This window comes from Apteryx rowi, unplaced genomic scaffold (genome assembly GCF_003343035.1).
Source record: "Apteryx rowi isolate R43461 unplaced genomic scaffold, aptRow1 scaffold_224, whole genome shotgun sequence".
In the NCBI taxonomy this organism is placed as follows: Eukaryota; Metazoa; Chordata; class Aves; order Apterygiformes; family Apterygidae; genus Apteryx; species Apteryx rowi.
In genome coordinates, this window is record NW_020448575.1 from 1,065,275 (window position 1) to 1,090,007 (window position 24,733).

At 36.7% G+C, this 24,733-nt stretch overlaps 2 protein-coding genes across 4 annotated transcripts in view; one reads left to right on the forward strand and one right to left on the reverse strand.

Annotated features, from left to right (window-relative positions):
- Positions 1-482: 482 nt before the first annotated feature.
- PFN2 (profilin 2) lies at positions 483-4,464 on the forward strand (the record flags this gene model as incomplete). The annotated part of the gene is made up of 2 exons (XM_026065172.1): positions 483-678; positions 2,409-4,464. Coding segments are annotated over 2 exons (294 nt in total), but the record flags the coding sequence as incomplete, so codon positions are not given.
- A 3,623-nt stretch (positions 4,465-8,087) lies between these two features.
- Positions 8,088-24,733, reverse strand: part of RNF13 (ring finger protein 13) — a 50,153-nt gene continuing 33,507 nt past the window's right edge. For all 3 annotated transcript variants that reach the window (XM_026065115.1, XM_026065114.1, XM_026065113.1), the window contains 3 exons: positions 21,846-21,939; positions 12,582-12,662; positions 8,088-10,899 (listed from right to left, as the gene is read on the reverse strand). In XM_026065115.1, coding sequence (XP_025920900.1) covers positions 10,535-10,899; positions 12,582-12,662; positions 21,846-21,939 — 540 coding nt within the window. In that variant the 3' untranslated portion in view covers positions 8,088-10,534. The remainder of the gene's footprint in view (positions 10,900-12,581; positions 12,663-21,845; positions 21,940-24,733) is intronic.

Here is a 24,733-nt window from a genome sequence, read left to right on the forward strand (position 1 = left end):
GCCGCAGGCGCGGGCAGCTCGGCTCCTCGGCGGGGGCGCGGCAGCCGCCCCGCGGGCCCGGCTCCCCCGCCGGCGCAGGCAGAGGTGCGCGGCGGCACCTCCGCTGCTGTGTCAGGGACAGAGGCCTAGCAGGCATTTTGCTGCCGTGAACGATCTAACGTGACTCATTCAGTCGCTAAAACACATGCATCTTGTGCTCCATTAGTCTCAATCCTACGGTACTTTCTGTAATGAGAAGTTGGATTTGAACAGTACTGCGGATTTGGAAGTATTTCAAGACAACGGTTTTTAAGTACTGCTTATAATTGCACTAAACTGGTGCAATATAACTTGTTAATAATGAGCACTGTATTCTGGAGCACTTTCTGGTGGGAGCAAGAGGAATTTATTATCTAATCCTCTCTACAAAAGATAAGACACTTTTAAAATAGGAATTAAGCTTTAAAATATTACCATACTAACACTAGACTTTTTTTCTTTGACAGCCAGTAGAAATAGATATGATTGTAGGAAAAGACCGAGAGGGGTTCTTCACCAATGGTCTGACCCTTGGTGCAAAGAAGTGCTCTGTGATCAGAGATAGCCTGTACGTTGATGGCGACTGCACAATGGACATCAGGACAAAGAGTCAAGGTGGTGAGCCAACGTACAATGTTGCTGTAGGCAGAGCTGGCCGAGGTAAGCATCACTTCCTTCAGCTTTAGTTCACCGAACTCAGAATGAGACCCTAGTCGTAGACTCAAACTACGAAGGAGCCTGAAATCTTGTATTTAGCAGTTAATTTCAGGATGTGATATAACGTGGGTGGATGGCTGCTCTTTGGCCGATTAACTAGATTTCTGCCTAGGAATTCCACTTGTCCTGGTTGCCCACATACGATCACAGCTGGGCACTAGACTGTTAAATGGTTAAACCTATCTCTGAGAAGCAGGAGTAGGCTATAGCTTGAAGTAAGCTTGCCAAGTGTATTGTAACTTGATATCTAAAGTTTACAATAGAGTATCATAGGGATATATTAATGATTTCTAGTGAAATTAGTTTTTCCATTGTAAACTCAACAGAAAGTTTATTCTGCAAAGATGTGAATTTCTTGTATGAGCTACTTCTACATACCTTTTAACAAGCTCCACACTAACTCTTCCTGCACTTTCTGTTGAGCTCTGTGAAGTCTGTCTTCAGGCAAAAAAGCTTGTCCAGTTTGGTATCATTGAGAAACTTGATTTATGCTAGTTTAGCTGCTCCTTGTGCTCCTCATTTAACTTCCAATAAAACATGTTATTGGGAATGCACTAGACTTGAATATAAAAATCTTGCCTCAAAACACTGGGTACAAGTAGTATGCTTTGTGTTCAAAATATCTAGCCTAGGATTTCTTGGATGGCTATACGCTAAATTGGTGAGCAATGGACTTTTGCTTATAAAGTACAAAAAGCTAGCACAAAACTTGTCTATAGGCTAAAGCTATGTGGCAATGATACACAAAGAATGTTTGCAGCACTTATGCAAGTGGAGTTCTGAATCTTCTCTGCATATTCTGAAATGCTAATGAGAACTGTTTGTCTTAAGCTTCTTGTGAGCAAATTGCTATGGAGATGTGCAGTCACCTTTAGGTAGGCTGACTGCAGTATTTCCAATTACACTATTCCTAACTTGGAAAAAAACTATTGTGCTTGTGAAAGCACAGTCCTTAATGTGTCTGTGTACATGCTAGTGACATCTGGTGGCAACTTGCAGATGGTGTCTTACTGGTTGAAGATCCTTAGCATGTTCTTGTTTGCAAGACAATTTGACTCTTCATCACCCAAATTGTGGGACTAGAGAGAGGGTCAGCATTAAAATCTTCTCTACACTTTATCTCGTGCAAAAAGTTAAGTATATTTTATAGCTGTATTGTTGCACAAGTCTTAGCTTAAGTCTGACCCAGTATTTTTTTAATACTACCAAGCCTGGTTCTTCTACCAGCAGTGACCACTACAGATAAGAACATTCCCTCTTCTGCTTTTCAGAACCACAGTTCTTCCATATATACTACCACTTTTGTCCCTGTTAACATTTTTTTTCCATATTTTTAAGATGTAGCCAGGGTTTCCTGGCTGGATGATGGTGGATGGTGCTGATGGTAGATAGGCATCATGATGCTCTTTTGAGATAGTTGGTAGCTCTTCAGGGTGACATCTTTTTTTCGCAGTGGACTCTTATGCCTTACGTAGTTATGTAATATCCTGGAGGATAGTTCATGCCTTCTCCCAGCCCTGTCTACATCTGTATTTTTACAAAACTCCTGTTAAACTAGCTTAATACCCAAATACTAAAACTTGAATTTGAGTGTGTTTATTGCACTGTCTAAAACTTGCATTATTTCCTTGTCTAACACACTCTTTTTAAAACTTTTTTCTTTTCTCTTTCAGTCTTGGTCTTTGTAATGGGCAAAGAAGGGGTCCATGGAGGCGGATTGAATAAGAAGGCATACTCAATGGCAAAATACTTGAGAGACTCTGGGTTCTAGTTGCTAGGCAGACTGTTAAGTATTAGGGGAAGATTGCTATTAAACTTTCCTGGCGGTGAGCTTTAAACCTTACATTCTGGAAACTTTATTAGCAATGCAGGGTGATGGGGTATGAACCTGTGTCTCCTTTGTATCCCTTTGTTGGTGGGGAAAGGTGTTATTTTTTTCTTTAATTCTGTTCATTTCTGTTTTGTTTCCTTGTGTACTCCAGCATTGGTTATAGTCATGGGAAAGGAAGGTGTCCATGGAGGGACACTCAACAAGAAAGCATATGAACTGGCTTTATACCTGAGGAGGTCTGACGTCTAAGCAGCCTCTCCCCATCCACCTAGCAACTGTCTTCATCACCACCCAGTTGTGTTCAGTGCTACCAGACTGTAGATGGTAGTTTGTGTTTTTTATTTACCCATTTTCTAATGTCATAATTCCAGTTACCCTTTGTTCCATTTGTATGTTAACCACTGTATGTAACCAAGTCCCGTATCTGGCACCATTACTGCACCACAAAGACGATATGCATGATACCTTGAAAAACTCTCGGGAGGGGAATATGCCAAGTCTAGGCTTTGCTTTGTCTTAGCAATTAGTGTGATATTGACAACTAAAACAACTTAAATACTAAACAAGGTGCCGATTGTACAATCTAATTTGATCAATGCCTCTTCAGCACTTTGAGCAATTACACAGCTCACTTAGTCTTCCTTTCATAGAGCATGGTTGGGAGGAAAAAAAGTGCATGCATATCTTTACTTCTCTCCCTCTCCTTTTTTTTTTTTTTTTTTTAATTTAATTTTATAGTGCCTGGTTTGTTTAACCAATTTGCCACTCAAAAGCTATTAATGTTACATTAGTTTTGTTGTTGCACTTCACTGTAGGCTTAAGTCTTTTATTTTTTTCTTCATGGTGTCTGACGCATGTACTGCTTAATAAGTGCAATCACAAAACTATCAAAGGGTGCAGATGCACTTCCTCCCATGACCTTACAACCACCATCCTGAATGAATCGCCAGGGACATTCCATCATTGCAATAGCTCAGGCACTTAATTTTTTTTTTTTTTTTTTTTTTTTTTTTTTTTTTTGCCCGCTCCTGTTCTGTAGTTGAATTGTAAAAGGCTGCCATTATGGACATTAGATATCCCAACATAACCATCTGGAGTGTGTCTGGTTTCAGTTTTTCATAGGACCAATTTTAATTTGCAGCTTGGGTCCCCCCCCCCTTTTTTTTTTCTTAATATGAAACTGCAATGTCATTGTGGAAAACTGCCACCTTGAGCTATTCTGGGAGCACTGACTGACTCCAGTCTTTCTGCCAGATCACTTACTGGTAAAGAGTTTTGCTGCTCTGAAGCCACTATTTGGATAAAGGTTGGTAGTTTGTAAGCTAAACTGTCAAAATGATGCCATTTCAAATTTAAAATCTTCATTTGGCCTGTCACACCCTTGCTGCAGAAATCATGAAGTAAACTGCCTTGTGCACTAGTCATCTGAAATGTGTGTAACCAAACTCAATTCAGGCACGGTACTAACTTGTATGTCCATTTAAAGAGAACTGCAGAATTCTGTATACAAAAGAATAAATGGGAGATGGTGTTGGTTGGAATAACTGACTTGGCTGTCTTGTGATGAATTTTTTAATATGTATTCTGTGCCATACTATTGTTTAAAAAAAAAAACTGTTGCTATTGTGAGATGGATTTTAACTGACTACAAGGGTTTCTTTTGAATGGCACTACTTTAGGGACATTCTAGTATTTGCTTCTATTGTTGGGCCTTGTGGATAATGTACAGATTTAAACAAATTCTTGTTGCTGATTTGTCCATTTCTTTCCCTGCACTTTGTTACATCTGGGATACAGTCTAACTCATCTGATTTAATATGCATTTCAAAAAATGCCATAACTATTAAAAACACCTTGTTTACAGACAGATGAAATAAATTTATTCCAACCAAACAAAATTAGACTATTGGTAATTTTTGTTTTTTTTCCACAGGCATCTTCTGAGGCCCTTTCTTCATTGCATCGCTGACTACCATATTACTAGATCTAAGTGCAGTTTAAGTTTTGTAAAGCAGTAATAGTATGATAATATACCTTTAGTTAAAGGACAAAATGTTAGGTCTATAAAAGCCCAGCCAGTCTTCAGAGTACACTCTGATAAATTAGGAGATGATTTCTTGTGACTAACTCTGTATTTATTAGACTACATGAGGAAGGGGACTCCTACCTGTGTCAGAGGGATTCCCCCTGCCATATGAATACGTTATTTGCAATCTGTATTTCCTAAAACGGAAGCTATAAGGGATCTCTGTCATATTACCTATTCATTAGGGTAAGAACTCCCTCTCCTTAGAACAGAGAGGGGAGAGACGTAAGCTCTCAGTTACCTTCAAAAAGTTCTACAAGGCTTTTAGATATCTTTGCTTTGCCAAGTACTCTGTGAAAACACGAGCTATGTGAATGAGTGCAATGTGCCTTTTAAAAAATACAGGTGAGATGTGATAGTAAGCAAGGGGAGTTCTGGGGGTGGGGTAAGAAAGAAAAGCCCAAACTACAGAGGTGAATCTTCAGCTAAAGCTATGTTTCTCTTCTCAGTCCTGACAATGTCAGTCATATGCTGCTTGGACACTATCTTTAAAATTACTCTGTTTTCCCTTACATATTTATCTTCAGCTGTTGCAACCACTCCTTTGCCTGTCACTAGATCCCATGTCTAACTAAAACCTTTAAATGTAAGTATTCTTGAGTACTAGAGTTGAGTTACTTGGTGTCTGAACTGTATCTTCCACCTCTGTTTTGATTTTTTTTTAGTGCTAAAATTAAAACATGCTAGAACAGGCCCATAGCCCTAAAGGAGATTATTTTTAATAGTATTTAGTACAGAAGATACAAATCTCTTTCATCCCCCATAAAATTATGTTAGCGTGTGAATCAGTGTTTTGCTCCGTATCTAAACTTTGCCTAAACGCAATTGAAAATTGCATTTCTATTCCTGACTGCAGGATTCAGTTTATCTGTTGGGAGTTTTTCTTTTTTAAGGCCGTAGGTGGCATTCACTGTCATTAGCACTGTGCACTGAGTACGCTTCAGCCCTTTTCTTATTCATTTTAACACTGTTTGGTTCTGTCTATACACTCTATTAGACATGTGTCTCTGAGGCATTGTCTAAGCATCACCTAGATCCTTTTTCTTGTTAAGAAGCAGATGTAGCTCAGATTACTTGTTCCAACATGCACTCGTTGATGAATTTACACAGCAAAATGTTGTCTGTGCCACTAATTTGCTAGGGTCTACCTAAAATACCTTTCTTGAATAATCTAAGCTCTTAGCAAATTTTACTCTTTCATATTTAACTCCATTTTCCAGATTAATACACAATTTAAATACAAAAGCTTACTCTCCAATGCTAAAGGTTTGAACACCAAATTGTGACCTCGTTCAGAAATTTGTGTATTTTACCTTGCAAAAAGTTTTAAAACAAATAGTGAAACATCTTGTCTCAGACTTTAGTAAAGTTCCTGGTGAATAACTGATTTTATCTGCTCAAATTCTATTGACACATTAAAGTCTACATATCTTATGCAACTATTCTCCTTCCCTTTTGATTCGTAGAATTACACTGTTTAGATTCTAGCCCATCAGCTAATGTTACATAATTTAGTACTGTTCCAACAAGTGTAGAGGTAACAAAGCTTATTAGGCTTTACCACCTCCCAAAATTTACCATTCAGGATTTAGTAAAAGGATTCATAAATTGTGACAGTGCAGAAAGCTGATTTGCACAGTTTCTCATGGTTTTCGTGCTTGCAATTTGTTCTTTACCCTCTTGCTAGTCCATGGAAAACTTGTATACAAACTGTCCTCATACCTTTTGGCTCTTCAGATTCCAGCACAGCACGCTCAAACTTCCTTCTGTTACGATGTTTTCTCTAATTCACGGTTTACAATGCTTAGCTTTCCATTTTATAAAAGAGCTCTCTGAGGGCTCATTTGCTTTACAAGTATTGCATCTTTTCTTACGTCGGCATTTCCCAAACACCAGGAAGCTCACAACCTCCCCCCTCCTCTTTTTTTGTTGAAAGAATATGTTCTTATTCAAGGTTTGGATAAGAGAACAGAACATACATTACAGCTAGTGTTTTCAAAAATAGGGGAGAAAGGAGTAGAAAAAAATGTGCAAACAGTAGCTGAAAGCAAAACCTTCAAAGGTTTTGGGGGGGGGGGGTTAAGCATAGTTCTAAACTTGTTCAGTATCTTTTCAAATTCAGGAATATAAATCACTGAATATTGACTGAATTGCTTCACTTTCCAAAGGTTTTCTTTCTCCTCCTCTACCCCTAATGCGTTATGCCTCTTAAACTGCCTGGCACACCCTGGAAGATGATCAGGGCTGCATTTATTTGTGGGATCACAGGGCCTTATAAGTTTTTAATGCTGACTTCCAGGCCATTCTGATCGGTCCCTGCCTTTTCTGAAGTTAAACATCACTGTGCTACTTTTTCGCACCATAATCATCCACAGGCAGATTTTAATTGTACCAGTCACTATTATTTAGCCTTTTAAATACTTTTGCTTTTAAAATGAATATGTGTTATTTAGAATTTAGTTACAGAGTAGAGGAGAAAAATATCCAACTATTCTGAACTGCAGAAGAAATTGCATTTTAGGCATTATCCAATTTTTATATTTATTCAGTCACATTATTTACATGTAGTCATCCATTATTACCGTCTGTTCAAAGACTGTCCCTGGAGCACTCCCAACATTGTGCACTGTTGTTTTGGGGTGGGGAGCAGGGTGTTTGTTTTGCTAGTTTTTTCTCCATATCTTGGGTTTATATCTTGATTACGGACCTGTCAAAAAAAAAAAAGAAAAAATTACCAGACCTATCACTTTCTTCCAGACACTTTTTACTGGAAACCCCCCCACACACACACACACAAATGGGACCTTACCTTCACCGTCACAAGTGAGTTTTAATTCCCGTTCTCTTGTGGCTCCCGTGTGTTCCCTCTGCCACGCTGCTCTCGTGAATCAGAGCCATCCCGTCCTGCCCACCACACTGACTTTGGTGTTCTTCCAGAAATTCCTCCTGCCTGTTACTCATCAATAATTTTATATATATCCTTTTCTGAGTGTTTTGTTCTCATTATGTAATGAAAGGTTTGGGGCAAGATTGTTTTGTAAGGAGCTATTTATACTTGTCATACAAATAACTATATTTTGTGATAACTGTCAGTGATACCTATGCTATTTTATGCAGAGAGAGATTAAAGCATTTCATGGGACCTGTGAAAGCATATAATTTCAGACATTAGTTATGACTACCTATTAGAAGAAAAAAATTTCAACTAGGCAATCAAGTATGGACCTCTTGAAAGCACCAACATACAATTCTTGATGACAGCTAGAGAGTGTAGTAAGATTGACAGATTTCACATAAAATGTGCGAGATGCTCATGGCAGTTTAAATGGGGTTCTGCTTCATGTGGATAATGTAAGTAAGTCACAGTCCAACAAAAAATCCACGTTTATCTTTTCCTGTAGGTTTGGACAGGCCATGTCTTTTGAGACACACAGATTTATCCAGCAAGTTTTAATGAGATATGCAAGTTCTACTTAGAAATACAAAGAGATTCTTAATCTTCCAAAGTATTTATGATATAAAATGTTACTTTTATTTTCATTTTCTTCATCATAGGCAATGGCAACAGACAAGTAAACTAGATTGAGGAGGTGTCATTACAGTGTTTATTACCAAGACCTGCTGAAATAAATTTATGTTCACTCCATTAGGAAATGTATAAAATGGGACAATTAAAAAACAAACAAACAAACAAACATACACACTAGGTTTGGTATGGAAATGGAGGATCACTTGCTGCATGCTTTTCCTGTATGTGATGGAGAGTAGGAGAGAAACTGATGCAGATTATCATTTTACTTTTTGTCATTGCAACAAATGCTACAGTCAGGGTTACATATGGCATACGTTATGAAGTTTCCTTCAGTTCATGTACTTTTCAGGTTTTGGGGTGCCTGAACTACTATATGAATAAACATTCACGTGCGCTCATTACATATGAACAGCAGGAACCTATTCAGCTGAACTGTTTGCAAATAAACAACCTTCAGCTTGGTAATTTTTCAGAAATCAGTTTTCATACTTGGACCTTAATGACATATATGCAAGTTTGAGTGAAAGTAACACTCATTTTTAAACTGTATAATGGAATTTTTTGTGGTGAAAATACAATACATTGTTTGGCCCTAGTCCCATGGATTGTTGGTGGCAGTGGTTTGAAGACGAATCATTCTTCGGTTATTACCCTTTTGCCATGCCTTATTCTGAGAAGTCTAATTAAACTTTCTCAGCTCTTAGCCAGTCCCAGAGAGATGATTTCCATTCCCAGGTTGTAAGCAAGGAGGGTGGAGGTGCACTGTGCATGAGGTTAGAAATAACAGTTGAAAATGCCTCACTTGTAATCTGCTCAGCCCAGGACCTGGTGTTTTCTGACTTCCAGAACATGGGCATACAACCTCCAGCTGTAAAGGGCTTGGCATGGTGGGCAGGAAATATTAATGGTACTCTGGTCTTCTTTCCCTCTCCCCCATGCAAAGTATATGCAAAGACCTAGAGTGACTGAAGCTTCTGAACTCATAAATTAATTATGTGAACAAAAATTAAGGTTTTCTAAGTAACTTAGTTCCACTGCATATATTGTTGATCAGTATACTACTACATAGTATAATGTAGGTGACTTAATGTTACTAAGGGATCTTAGCAGTTAGGTGTTCTGGATCTTTAAACATTTTTAAACTTACATTCATTGTATACTCTTCTACATTTATTACTGTGTAAGTAATGCAAAAGTTAAATAAATTCCTTTTGATACTTAAAGTGGAAAACATGTTTATTAACATTCTTTCAAGCTTTCCTTATTCAAGGCCATATAAAAAAACTCTGCATTTTGATTATACATGTGTTGTTACTTTCTACATAGTTACAGAGGTATTATATATAATTTACTTTTTTCATGATACACTGTTAAGTATTGAGTTCTGTTAAATAGTTGTAAGCACTTGTTTTCAAATCAGATATTTGAAAAGAACCATTTTTTCTATATACATAGTTTAGCAGACTAATGCAGCATAAAATGCTCTTTAGTAAGAGGTATATGACTTGAGGACCAATAGAATACTTACCTAAAATTCTTTTTTTTTTTCTATGTGGAACTTTGCTTGCTTTTTCTGTTTTGGTCACCCCACATTTCCAACATGATCACAGGAAACTAGACTACATGGTAGTAGCAAATAGGCCAATTAATGTGTTAACAATGGATCTTATTTTGTGAATCACTTAAAACTAAACATAGATTATAAGTTTCCTTATCCTAGGAACTGCTCAGAAGAACTGCTTAAACTCAGCTGCTGTTGCAAATGCTAAAGGATTATTTGGAATCACTGCTTTGAGATAAGTGTCAGTTCTTCTGCTTTGTTTTGATACACCAGCATACAGAACACTGATCTGTTCTGTATTTTTCTTTCAGAAGTGGTGGCAATTTTTAGGAAAACAGTATACAAACATGCATCAAATACATTTTTAGTTGGGCTTAAGGGGTAAGACCATACACATAATAAATATTGCTATCAGTATGACCCAGTTGTACCTACAAAATGTAATATGGGGGGGGAAAAACCCTATTTCCAGCTAAATCCCATTTCAACAAGATACTGACATTTAAAGTAGAGTCTGTGTGACATTTCTGTTGATGTAAACTATTAACATTATTCATTAGCATTGTGAAATCCAGTTAAACTGTTCATTTTGAAAAGACAGAATGTGTGACTGAATACCTGAATCAAAAATAAATCTATCTGTAGTATGATTAAACCATAGTACTACTACATGAACTGCTGCTCCTACTGAAGTAACCAAATGGATTACAAAATAAAATATTCCCTATGTAAATGTAAAATATAGCCATAAGAACTCTTTTGTTCACACATTTTTCATCATTAGTAGTCTCAGACAGTGTTTGCCACTCTGTACTCCCTTTCATCATTGGGCTGCAGTTGAACCACTACACTTTCTTCATTTATTCCATTTTCTGCATCACTACTATCAATATTGTCATTGTCGTCTTCCTCATATTCCGAGGACTCGGTCATGTTTTGATGGGAATGAGATTCTGACAAAGCCCCAAATGACTGAGTACTAACTGAGGCTAATGGCCTAAGCAAAGGAGTATTTTCAGATACTTCATTCTCTTCTTGACTACTGTCTGTTTCAGAATCTGAGTCCCCCTGAGAAGGGACCACTTTCTGCTTACATACAGGACATGTTTTTTTGGTTTTTGTCAGCCATGGGTCCACACACTTGCAGTGATACGCTGTTAGAAAACAAAATACAAGTGCATCAATATCTAAGTACAAAGGACAAATAAATCCGCTAAATTGTATTTATGTTAAAATAATGATTATGAAATTCTCATACAGAGAATTTTAGTTGCAAGTTTGTTGGCATGAAGGCTGTGTCTATCCTTATGTACAAAATACCTAATAGATAAGGATCTTGGACCTAATTATAAACACTATTACAAATAACACAATAAATAACTATTTATTCAATGAGCCTGAGGGCACTCCTGCAGTGGGCCACGTTTGATAAAATAATCTTTAAAAACTTCTTGAGGAAGTACAGCCACCTTGCCGGCATACCCGCCACTATTCTCATAATGCCTCTCCCCCCCCTTCGCCCCCTTCTTTTCACTCAGGGAGGCGGTATCAAAGCACCTTGTTACTAAATGAAATAAACATATAACTTTGTAAATTTTAATTTGGGTTTACAATTGGCACAGCAACTGTACTGGCCTTCTTTAAATTCAGGAAAACTTTGTTTGAAAGTGCTGTAATTATGATATTAAAAACTTAGCTCTACACATTAAGAGAGACTTCTAACTGGCAGAGAGCTAGGTTTAACCACAACTGACACTTTCAAACATGAGTACCTAGACAAGGGTAAGCACATCATGTTTAATATATGTTTTTTCATGCATGTAAGTAGCATGTTCTCCACAAGAATTCACGGTGATGTTTTTCAATTTGTCAGGAACCTTTGGTATCGGTGATCGGGTTTAGTTAACTTTGTAGTCCCTAGGTGTGATAGGTGGTTCTGTCCTTCCTCCTTTGAGAAGCCCCTGTTGTTTGTCAGCCTGTTCGGCAGTTGGTTTTTGTGAATGAGGTTTTGCAAAGCTCAGTCTCATCTGCTCTGTTCAATGCGTTTGTGAGACTGTGACACCAGTTGCCTCCTTTTCATCTCAGCGATGTGGTATTTGCTTTTGCAACGTCGAGTCAGAGCAGGAATTTAATGAGAAGAAGCTGGCTAAAACTCCATCCAGCCAAAATGCCTGAAATATGATTAATGGACTGGGAGGTGAAAAGAGGGTCTCAAGCTAGGAATAATAAATCCTCTCTCTCTTCATAATTGTTTATACAGCTTTTGTCCAAAAGTGTTTTAATTTAGAGATGCTCTTGGGCCTCTTCCTAGATTTCTAGATACAATCTCTTAGTACTTACATACAGTCAGAGCAGTCCTTTCTTGTGGATGGATACCTGTGTGACTGCTAGATACACTTTTTGCAGTGGGATATATTTGAGAGAGACTGCTCAACTTGTTACAGTAAAAATGCTCCACTAATTTTTGCACTGACAGTATCGACTTCCAAGTGCAGTCAAGGCACAAGTCTATATGGCTTATCTTCACGCTAATGGACAAACTGTTACATTCATCCACATCTCCATGTCACTAGTAGTCAGTAGAATTATGTTTAATAAAATTAAGATTTTCTCTTAGATGTACATCCAAAGAAAAGGCAAAATGGTAGTGTTATCCCTTCTTGCTTTTAAAAGGAAAAAAAAAGTTTCTTTCCCCAATTTGTATACACACTCAGGCATATTAGCAAAAATAAATTTTATAAATCAGTCAATAATCATATTCACTATGATTTTTAGACAAACGATGTTTTAGATAGCTGTTTTAATGCAAATAAAAACCTAAAATACAGCTGCTTACCATGAGAGCACGGAAGGATTCTGAGCTTGTCTCCATCCTCATATTCATCCAGACAAATGGCACATACATCGTACTCATCTCCTGCAGCACAAAATTGAGAATCAGTTTTACATCATTTACAACAGACCTTTTCAAACACATACACATAAGCTCTATTGGCTATTTTCATGGGTTGAGGAAACTACTAACTCCTCCCCATCCTTGCCGTTTCTTTGAGGCTGTATGTTGATCTCACTGTATTTCTTCTCCTTATTAGGACTAGAGCTCATCAGCTTTCCCTTCAGGTTCAGGTTAAAAATGTTTTAAATTGTTGTAAGTGCTATCTCTATAATACTCTAACATTCTTATTATGTCACACACTCTGCATATTTTGGCTAAGTATTCGTAATAGCAGTTCTAGCTCTCCAAGCCTGCCTGTTCCCAAATTGTACCATCTTCACATTAACGTCTTCACTTCCCAGTGTTCAGTAGTCTACTTTTTCACTGTCTTCTGGGCTACCGGAGATCCTGGGTTTTACTGCACAGCAGAGGAGCTAGGAAAGTAAGGAGACACAGATCCCAGCAGAAAGGCTATGTACAGAGAAGATTCAGGCTCTCTCATACACCAGAATATAAATAGAGGAAGAGCATATAGTAAGGCAGAAACCCCTGTGATCTTGTCACCTACAAGGGAGAAGAAAGAAGGGTTGACAGCATTCTTGTTCCCAGTGCCCCTTACAGGAGCTTTCCCTGTTTCCTCCCAGTGCTTCCAATTCCTTCCAAACTAACTAATTAATTTGATTAATTAATTCCTTCCTAATATAAACCCCATCCATCCCACAAACGTTCCCTCATCATTCATCCCTGCAACTCAATTTTCCGTCTTTCAGAGAAACCTACACTACTCCTGTTCCTCCCATTCTCACCTTAGTCCTCTCCCAGTAAACTTTTAAACGTAGTTCCAGCGTTTTCTGGACTATCTGCTGTACTAAAACTCCACTACTGAACTTCACTCTCAGATTTGACATAGGAGATTTCAGATTTAGTGTGCTAGGGTTATAGCTGCAGTTAATGGCCATAAGAAGAATCATTCATATAATCTGAACGCCTACTTGGTTCACCTTTCAACATACATATATCGCACATTAATCTCTCTGACCTATGACCACTTAGCACAGACTATAAGATCCTTTTTTCATAACAATTCCATTATTACTTCCCAAACCACCGTCCAGGTTGCATGCATGAGACAGATCAACAGGGGACAAATCAGAGTTCAAGCTCCAAGCTTGTTAAAAAGGTGTTGATAAAATACGCAATAAGCTGTGAAAGTGCTGTTTTGGGGAAAAAGTGGAGAAAGTGGGGCAGATCTTGGGAAAGTCCAGCTACAGTAGGCCCACATTTGGGTCATGAACTTACCCTATATTATCAAAAAACCTGCAAATGAAGGAAGCAGGCAGATTTTGCATTGCTCTGAAGAGATGTCCTTTAAACATGAAAGCTTCTAAAACAGTAGCAGAGATTTCCCTTTATTGTAATGAAGCTGCATTAATTGAGCTGAATTCCAGAAAATTTCTGGAATTCAGCTCAAAATTTGTTTTGATAGCATGCTGCTAAACTCAATGCTTTTCTCCAGATGGCAAAATTAGATACCTAAGATGTTTAGAGTTACTTTTCAAAGTAACACTTAGGATTCACATACAACTCTGCGTGGTTGCTCTGTGCTCTGCCTGCTCTGTAGATCCAGGGAGACTGCATCCAGCACAGCAGGAAAAACGAGAGCTAGGCAGCAGCAACAAAGAGGCTGAGCTTTCCAAGGAAGCTGCAGAAAACTAACAGAAATAACACTGCTGGCTCATAAACATCATTAGTGAGGTAGAGTGGCACAAAAGATTAATCCCTAATGGCAACTCAAATTTCAAGTATTTATATGGAAATAAATTCTCAGGGAAAGAGAATTGGTAAGAGGAAGTTGTTCACTGAAAGAAAAGAGGCAAAGATGTACCATTTTTCTGTTTAGGTGCTCAGAATAAGATCATTAATACATGAAATGAAAATGTTATACATCAAAGACAAAATCCTAAAAAGCCACTTGACCTGGATTTTTCATTAACTGCATATTGAACAAAATAAAAACTCTAACGATATACTTTGCCAAAACCAGTAAACTTTCTTTGTAGATCTAAAAAATTCATTCCTAAGCATTTTTAATTCTGAAATGCAGAAAACATGTATTTTAGAAGCTGGTTCAGAACAACCAAAAAAAAAAAAAAGAGGAATTTTGGAAACAACTGCAAAAATAAAATATCTTGCTTAAATAAACTGTGTATGAGAAATCTTTAGTAAGCAAAATTCTCTACCTGCTTGGTATATATAAATACAAAAATATTTTCAGAAATATGGAATTACCCATCTATGTATATCACATAGCTGTGTATTTATGAACAATGAAAAATACAAAAATAAAACTGCTGACACTTTGGCAGATCTTATGACTTGTTTTCTCTATTAGACCTACATTGTAACTGTGCAGCCAGGCAGATGGGCCAGTAATGAACAGTAATTAGATCAGTGATAATCCCATCTGCAGGAAAAAAACAATTTAGGAATACCTAGTAAACAGAAGAACTATACTTACTCTGGGCCAGATTTTAAAAAGGTATTTTAGATATCTACATCCCATTATATCTCAATCATATCTATCTATATGCACACACATACACACAAAAACTCAGTACTCAGCACACTTAAAAATATGTCTTTGTTTCAAATCGTACATACTCTTATCGCCTACTAGTTGTCACACATATTGGGGATTTTTTTCCATGTATATGTGAAACACAAGGATTTTCAAAGCTGACTGCCTAAAATGAAGCTCTTATTTTATATTTAAACACATTTAAGCAAACGACCCAATTTCTAGAGGCCTCGTGGGTGTAGCAACTCCAAAACTCCAGATCCTTTGTCAGGTATCTAACCACTGGTTTGGGATCCTAATGTTTAACACTCAATGTAGAAAAAATTGGCTTTACACATTTTTAATTTCTTAATAATATGCCCACACATCTCTCTCTTTTCCAGTATTCTATCTTCACTAAACTTACCATATTTCTTTTCTGCATGATTGAGGAGTTGCACTGTAATTTTATTGCTGGTAAGATCTAAAATCCTTTCAGTCTTGGCCTATATTCCATTTTAGTGTAAAATTAAGCTTGCTTGAAAATAATATTAAATATTTCAGAAAATAAATTCTATGCTACAATACATACTAGTTCACAACATTTCTCTTTCTATATTATACTACATTATTTACTATAGTTTTAACTATATTATTCTTCAAAGTAGTCAGATCTCATGATGATCAAATTACAGGCATATTAAACTGTATTTGTCTTGTTTGCTAGATTTACTTTTGTTACAAAGACATCCCAAAAGACACCAACTCCCACGGACTTCTGTATGACCAAAACGTAATCCATTTTGTTTTAAACAACCTTTTTTAGGAACAACCAGGACACAACAATTGTCCCAAAACACTATTAGTGTAAAAATTAGTTTCTGATACAACGTATTGTGTGGGATTACTCAAAGGTGAGGTCTGTTGACTAGGATGGCACAGAAACCACTCCATGGATCATGCCAACTTATCAGATAAAAAAGCTACTGATTTGCAAAGATAGTCAATGCCGCACCTTTTGTTACTGCATCCTCCGCTCAGTACTGAAATGCTAAGTATCTGATCTAAAGGCCACCAAAATTAGTAAAAAAAATTCCCATGGATTATAGTGGTCTTCAGCTCAACCCCTATTTAGACATGTTTAGAGTGTGTTTTATTTTCTGTGTATCAATTCTTTAGATATGTCAGAATACAATCACCCCCAAAGCAATCTTTATTATATCATCATTTGCCTATCGACCTATTAAATTCTAGAAATCCACCAAGGCCGCTGTTTTCCCTTAACAACCCTTTTACAGTCATATGCAACCACAGGGACATTCATGATATAAAGCAGTGTAAGAAAGAGGAGAACCAGTATCTACAGTGTCTAAGCTTCAATTTTTGACCAACTATTTGTCTGAATACAAAGATACAAACAGATGTTTTAGGCAGTAAGAGTACACTACAGACAAAAAGAAAATCCAGCCTTCCTTAAAACAGTATTATAGTCCTCACAAGTTGCTTTCTGTTATCCTTCCAAAGGCAAAGGAAAGATTTATCATCAAGAAGACTGAAGTGAGTGGATTTTGCATTAATGTCTTGAGAAATCCTATCTTTCATAAAGAAGCATGAAGTTGGGTCAAACTTTGTCTTTCTAGTAAAAGTGGCTGAAGAAAGTAATATGAGGGATTAATTCAAAACAAATATCACTGAAGTGATCATTTGCTTAAAGAAACTGAAATTCCATTTTTCAGGTTTTAAATGAAAATATTAATGTAATTACCAAAACTTAAGGCCAATTAAAAGCAAGTCCATAGTGAGTTATCTTTTTACGAAGGACTTTCCTGGAACTTCAGCATTAACAGCTCAGCTAGCTAACAGGTGAATCCTGATCTAACACACTTGTTAAAGTGACTGAAAAACATGAGATGGGTTTTTCAGAATTAACACAAAGGAATAATTTCTCACAAAGGAATAATACCCTTTCAGGGGCATAACAGGCTCATGCAACTACTAAAGTGAGAAACCCTTCCTTCCTTCCTCAAATTGGCATCTACTTATTTTCTCAGCCACTATCTTCTAGTCTCTTACATGCAGAAACAGGAATTAGAGTAATCAGTCATGAACTGTGTACATCTAGAGGATTAGAAAAAGCAAATATTGGACAAGTCTACAAAATGAAGAAAGACAATATGCTGCCTTGATGATAGTGGAATATAGTTGGAGAATACATAAATGAGATTGGAGTCCACTGGATCACAGACTGGAGGCTACACAGAGGCTGGGGTGCAGAGAACACCCTTTTATCATACTATTGGTGGTTGAGGATACTACTCATTTGATTCTTCTGAGAGGATCATGTTTTTCTAGGGCTAAAAGGCTTGAGATTATGAAAAGAGTAGAAAAATAGGGGGATTAGGCTACTGATGGGAATACACACCTATAAAGAAATTAAAAATGGGGATGAGCAGAAGACAGTGGCATGGGATAAAGTAGTAAAGAAATATAGGAAATCATGGGGGCTATGAGATTTCCATGCACTTAGAGCCAAAATTGAACTATTTTAACTGTTTTTATTCTTTACAAGACAACATGGGCTATGATATGCAATGTTACATGCTTCATTTTAACAAAAGCTATTTAAATAAACCAACAACAATCTACTATAATAACTTGTATTACCCATCCATTCCTCAAGCACATCTTGGAGTGCTGCTAGTTTTACCCATAATGCAGTATCAAATTTAGCATGAACAAAGGTCTGCTTTTTTTTAATACATTATTGATCTAAACTGCAAGGTGCCTACTCTATTGTTAAAAAAGGGGGGGGCACTTGAAAAAATATTTTAAACTTTTCCAGAAATTTATATATTGGACAAAAAATTCAGATGACAAGCTATTAAGTACCAAAGTGTTTTGTTTTAAAATGTGATGCAAAGGGCTTTTGTAAAATTAAACCACAGAAAAGAGGGTGGTTTTTTTCACAAGGAGATACTAAAACCAGCTCAAGGCTTCATTTCAATCACCAATTTATAGTTTCCTTGCTGACAACCAGTGGAAGATAAATCAAAACTTCCAGGGTGGTTAGTGAGGGTTAGATGTGCCCTATTTCTCCACAGGGAGTAAGATCCATTAGCTTTTAATGCAACCGCCTACGATCTTCTGTGACAATGGCTTTGGGCACAGGAGGGTAAACCGGGGCTGTTTGTTCTGTAATGCTACCCGCTCAGGAAGCAAGCGGTATGTAGACAAAATGATTGACCTACATGCTGTTTAGCGAGCAAGCGTGTGCTATACCCCAAAAGCATGGTAATTATACCTCTCCTCGCAGCACAAAGCAAGTTCTTGGAAAGGAGTCACGTCTCCCTGAGAAACAATGCAATTTCCATGCTCCTAATAATAGAGTTAGGCACCCTTCCATTCTCAGAGCTGAGGATAAATCTATCATTATACCTATCCAATTTATCATGAGCTGGTCAATTACCAGGATTAGAGGGAAGAAAAATACAACAAATTCACATTTCAAAACTCAATGAATAAAAAAGTCTCAATAAAAATGATAGATGTAAAAATAAAATGGCAAGCATCTGAGTAACAGTTTGAGTTGGCTCTTAAAACACTGATATGAATTTAGCATGATCCTGCTAACATCAATCCATTGTTACATTATTTTAACTTAGAACAGAATTTGGATCAGCAAAGATTACACATATATAGCCACAGAAATTCATTCTCTCTAGATTATATAAGTGATCATCTAATATCTTAGATTCTGGATGTATTGATAGAAAAAGTGAAGTAGAAATTTATTTAGCACTACAAGCTAAAAGACTAATGAAGCAATAACTTTTGGCTTTAAGAGGGGATCATTTTCTCCCAGATATTTCTTCCTGATAGAATTATTCAAAAGCTTACATTCCAACTCTAAAGAACATAAAAGAGCTAGTTACTTTCACACAATCACAGAAGAAAGGAAGTAAGATTAAATTCAACCTCATTGACTTCCATATAGTAAGGAAATGGTCAGAGGTATTTTGCATTTTTCTTTTATAGATATTTTTCTTTTTAATCAGAATATACTTTTGCTTTGCTTTCTCTACCCTTTGTTTTCCTTTACATGTTTTGTTTTGTTTCAATTTACCCTCTGCACTGGAGAAGTGACAGATGAAACTCCAGCTCTTCTGGAGATGTCTTACTACTAAACTTCAGTAAAGTCTCAACCTTCCCATGACCGCTACTAATGTATTTCAGGGTTGAGTGCATTACTTCTATGAATCAAAGCCACTGAAGATTTTCTCCAGCACTCTGAATGTGGTGATCTAGTGAAGAGCCTAGCTTTACTCTCAGTTTATATTTTGCAGTCCACCAGGACTCACAGATAAACTCTAAGCCTCATCCACAGCTAAAGTAGGCAAAGTGTTGAATCTAAAAGAGAAATCTGAAAATACTTTATCAGTGAAAACTTCACGGCTGTGAAATATGACAGTTTACATTATTACTTCTTCATCTGAGCACAGAGAGCTCAGCAAAGCACAAGTCAGACGTTAATGGCATCATGAATATCTCACCACTTTGCTATGCTTACTATCCTGATTAAAACAAATATCTAGACAGAACACGTCCTTACAAATAAGGTGCTGCAGGCACCTTGGGAAATACAGGTACTTGATCCATTTGCTACACGAATTTATAAAATCATTATTAAATAGTTCAGTCACAAGCTCATTTCAATGAAGCTGATCAGGAGGGAGAGAAAATCTCTTTCTAAAAACATCCAAATGTTTGCCATTTTTAAAATAATTTTATGATGTCTCATTTTTTTCATAAAAATACAGAAGCATTTCCTTCCAGTATATTGTTGCACCAAGTATATTTACACAAAATATAAATGTTATTAAGATATCTATCTAGTGCCAGAATACAAGAGCTAGTCAACAAGACAGAGCATGTTTATGGCATCAACATAAGTTTATGTTGTATGGACATTTAAGTATCACACAAAAATAAATGTACACTAAACTGACAGTTTTTATAAGTGACCTATTTACAAACACTAATAGTATACACGAATAGGGATAAGCTGTAAGCATAGTAGTGAACACAAATATTTTCTCAGAAGTTTTGTTTTCACCTAAACATTCTCACCCTTTCTGGACTGCTTTGGGACCCAAGGTACCACAGTCCTGGATATTATGCAAACTGGGCAGATATTTTTCTATGCAAATTTGCCAATATGGTCATAGGTCTCTGGAAAATAGGAGTTTTTAGTGTGAAAACTCTGAAATAGAAAAAAATAAGCTTTTTGCCCTGTTTTTCATAAGCCACTGAATGCAATGGCTACCTGAAGGAACCAGAAGCTAGCTGAGTACAGTATATTCCTCTGGACCTTCACAGCAAGATATGCTATATGATGACTGACTGAGCTCCAGACAACTCGTATTGGAAGTTTCTCCCTCAGAAATAGCAGAGTTTAAGATGAAGTTCAGTATATGAATATAACATATCTTATATGCGGAATCACTAAAAGGGAACAAACATTAGCTTTGTTGGCTCAAGATTATTTCTTCAGGATCAATTTTAAATCCATAGCAATAGATCATCACAGCAAGGTTCAGTCAACCCTGCCCAGAAAAACAAGTTCATTTCTTTGAGAGAGACTAACATTGCACAAAAGCCATATCCACTCAAACTGAACATCTGCTTTGCACAAAGTAAGAGCAATCTCATTAATAATGCAGGTCGACTTTTATCAAGGGCAACAAAGAACGATATGTGGCTCTATCCTTGAGTCCAAGAGTATTCCCTAACATATCTGTGCCTAGGCAAATACACTGCCTATTAACAGGCGTCGTGCACTGATCAATCATTTTGATGAAATTCTCTTTCTACCTTTTCTTTTCATATTTTATAATAACTTGAATGAATGAACAATCAGATGGCAAAATGGCAACACATTTAAAAAACAGAGTGGAGAAGAATTTTGTTCTTTTAAGGAGTAGACTGAAACACACAAGACTTAAGGCAGCTTTTCTGTTTCACTGAATAAAGTAACTTAGTGCGGCTTTATTTCTTATGTTTTCATTATCTTGCACACAATGAATCACTAAAATAGAATCACAGCAGCAAATATTTTGGGATTAGATTTTAATTGCTCTGCCCTCCTAAAAGTATTGTGATAGAGTGAAAAGACCACTCCTCTGGAAAAGTTTTCCTTTTATAGTCTCTACAGAGTCAGGGAATCTACAGGCCACAAGTATTTATCCATTTGCAGATAAACGATCAGAATAGTGCATCACACACTGACTGACTGTTGTGGTCACTGTTAACAAAAGAACAAGAAGTTTTGTGGAATTTCTGTACTGATTTTGTAGTATACTAACAAATATTTTAATTCTCAGCCACAATAAGTATAGGGTGCCTACTTTGCTTCCAATGAAGAAATGTTAAAACTCCTCTTTATTTCAGTGAGAGCAGGATCAAAACATTTTTGTGTACTTTCACTTCAAACTCCACTATGTCAAGTACACTCAAAATTATCTTGAAAGCTACAAAACCCCTCCCCACTTAGACTTTTTAGTGTTAAAACAATGGGGTCTAATTATTTAGACAAAGAAAGATCCACTTGCCTTTCTTAAATTTATGTACAGGAAGTTTCTTAAGCTGATCTTTCCTAAGACGATTCCTTCTTGCCCTGTGTCTGTCTTGCACAAATTTTGTGATCTGGAAACGGGCAAAAATAAGACAACATGAACAGTAAATTAAAACAGTAAAAGAACAATAGAAGTTTTTATTTATGAGCAGTCACTGTAAGTTAGTCAGAAGGGAATCCTGGCTCAAACTGAGTCATCTCTTTCCTTGTCTGGAGTCAAGGATGAAGCCAAACAAGCCTAAAGCAGTAATGTTCTTGATGACCATGGTACTCGAAACCAAAAAATATACAGTTTTCTTGGAAAGGAAAGAGAGAAAATAATGTCCAAACTATATAAAATAATGTCCATTGCTGCAATCCCATACTGAAGTCCAGGTACAATGGATGGCATGTTTTAGGGCAAAATACAGTTCATGAAACTTGACTGGCTACACTTAAAGCAGTTTTAGATTAGTACAGCTCTTTTAGAGGATTATTGCCATGTTCATCAGAATTGTTTTCATAGTACCTAGGTTGGAAGGGGGGAAGCTCTTTACTTCAAGCTATAGTAACTTGCTGTTGTCAACCATACTAAAGATTCTTTTTCCATTTTCTTAATAGTTCTTAATGTTATTTCTAGTCTATTTCTAATTTTAGCACCTGTGGTATGACATTATTCTTCAAAGATGATGACAAATATAAATGACAAAATGGCCTTAACAAAAGCATACACACTAAACAATCTTTTGAAAACTGCAGAGCTTTTAGGCAAAGCAGCTAGAATGTAGATGCTCAACCTATAGCTGTGGATAAAGTAAACACTGAGTGAATATTAATATTATAAACAGCATTAATATTTCAGTTTGGAAACCCCTAAAGGCATTACTATACTTCACAAATGATGTGAAACTCCTTACACAGAGTAAGTGTGAACTTACGTATGAGTGATATGGACAAACATTATTTAGAGGACAGTCTATCTGAAATGGTAATTTGTTCTTGACAAAAATAGAATTTATTTATCCTTCTGAAACATACATGGCTTCTCTTTTTAAGCATATCTGGATCTAAACTGTTCATTCAGATATTTTTACCCCAGCTATAAATGAACTGTATGCATGAACTGCAGTTTTTCTGCTGAAATTCCGATACTTAATAACAACCAGAGAGTCTTGCATTCATTTCTTTGTTAAAACCAAGACTTCCTGAAGAGAAGCACGGCAGAAATCACAAAAGAACAAGGATCAAATCCAACCCAGAATCTCCTTGAGATTAAGTCCCCTGCCTGCAGCAATTACATAACTGAGTAAGATTACATTCAAATTCCATAACATAGCTTTCAACCAAGGCTGGTTTCACAAGGAAATATTATTTAATTAATCAAGATTGTTGTTATTATCATATGGCTGAATGTCCAGTGATGTACAGTAAATCTAAAGCACCTAACAGTCACTTTCCTATCTTGAGTCTACTTTGAAAAGCATCTCAACACTTCAGTATAACTTACAGTGCCATCCTGTTCGATCTTTCAGCATGCAATATATTGATTCACATTGCATACAGGGTCAATCGGTAGACATCTGTAAATACTATACTACATTCTGGAAAATGCTTTCAAACATTTCTCCCCCCCTCCCCCCCCTTTTTTTTTATATAGTTTAACATGACCTGTGGAGATGGATTTTGTAATTTCCAACACTATAAAGCCCATTTTCAAAACCCTCAAATATCTGTCCCAAATACATTATATATATATATTGCACTGTAAGTCAGGCCTACTTATGCTATACACAATGTAATATTCTCCAAGTTCTTGGCTGTTTTTTGTTTGTTTGTTTTGTTTTTTTCCCTCCCCCCTAAAACATGATTCTAAGACATGGAAAGGGTCATTCATTTTAGTATTGACTACTTACTGACACTAATAGAAGAGAAATGCAGGTCTCTCAGAGCCTTTACTTTTATAACTTGGTCAGATTTGGGAGACTGAATTCATAAGCATAGTTTACAGACATGCCCTTTCTTCCACTTCCTCACAGTGCATAAGCCATGCAATTAAACACGAGCTTAAGTACCTCAAATTCTCCTCACCAAGTATGTATTTCTTCCCCTCATAGCCAGTCCTGCCAAGCATCTATTTATTCCTTTAGGGTTGCACAGTTTTCTCTATATATTTTATTTAGAATTTGTATCAGCTGAGTATCACAACTCTGCATTTTACCTATCTAGTAAAAAACTTTTAACTCAGAGCACCAGCTCTGCTGATGGTCTGAATTAGAGTATCAGCTCTTAAAAGATCCAGCTGTTAAAGGCTAATTTAAAAGAATCAGTATCTATGGCTTTTACAAGAGAGTTTACTTACGTCCTAAAGACAAACACTTTACAGATTCGTTTACCTCACTCCTATAACATGTTTAATACCACCTATGATGCAGGAAACTTGTTTTCATGGTGAGGAAAATAGCTGCAATTCTAAAGAGAGATGGCCTTTCAGGGGGATCGGTCTTGTGTTTTTTTACCTAACTCCCGTTCTCTGCTAAAGTGATTCATGCAAATCAGTGTAGATTGAAGTTTATTTCTTGACCTGAAGATGATAGCTCTCAAGTCCATAAGGAATTTCTGGAACTTATCTAACATCATCTAAAAACAAAAGCAGCTGAACTGCTGAAAAATTCTAAAAGAAAATATGAAGAAATGTCCTGAAAGTAAAAAGCATCTCCTCTATTACCATGATGGCCATTGTGGAAATTCAGAAAGAGAAGTAAAGCTTCCACTCCTTATTATTATACTTTTCATATGTTCCCCCATCCTTTATTCATCTTCTCTGTAATGGTAATCTTCTATTTCTCTCTTTAAACAAGAGACCCCCTAACTACTCTTACTGTCTTC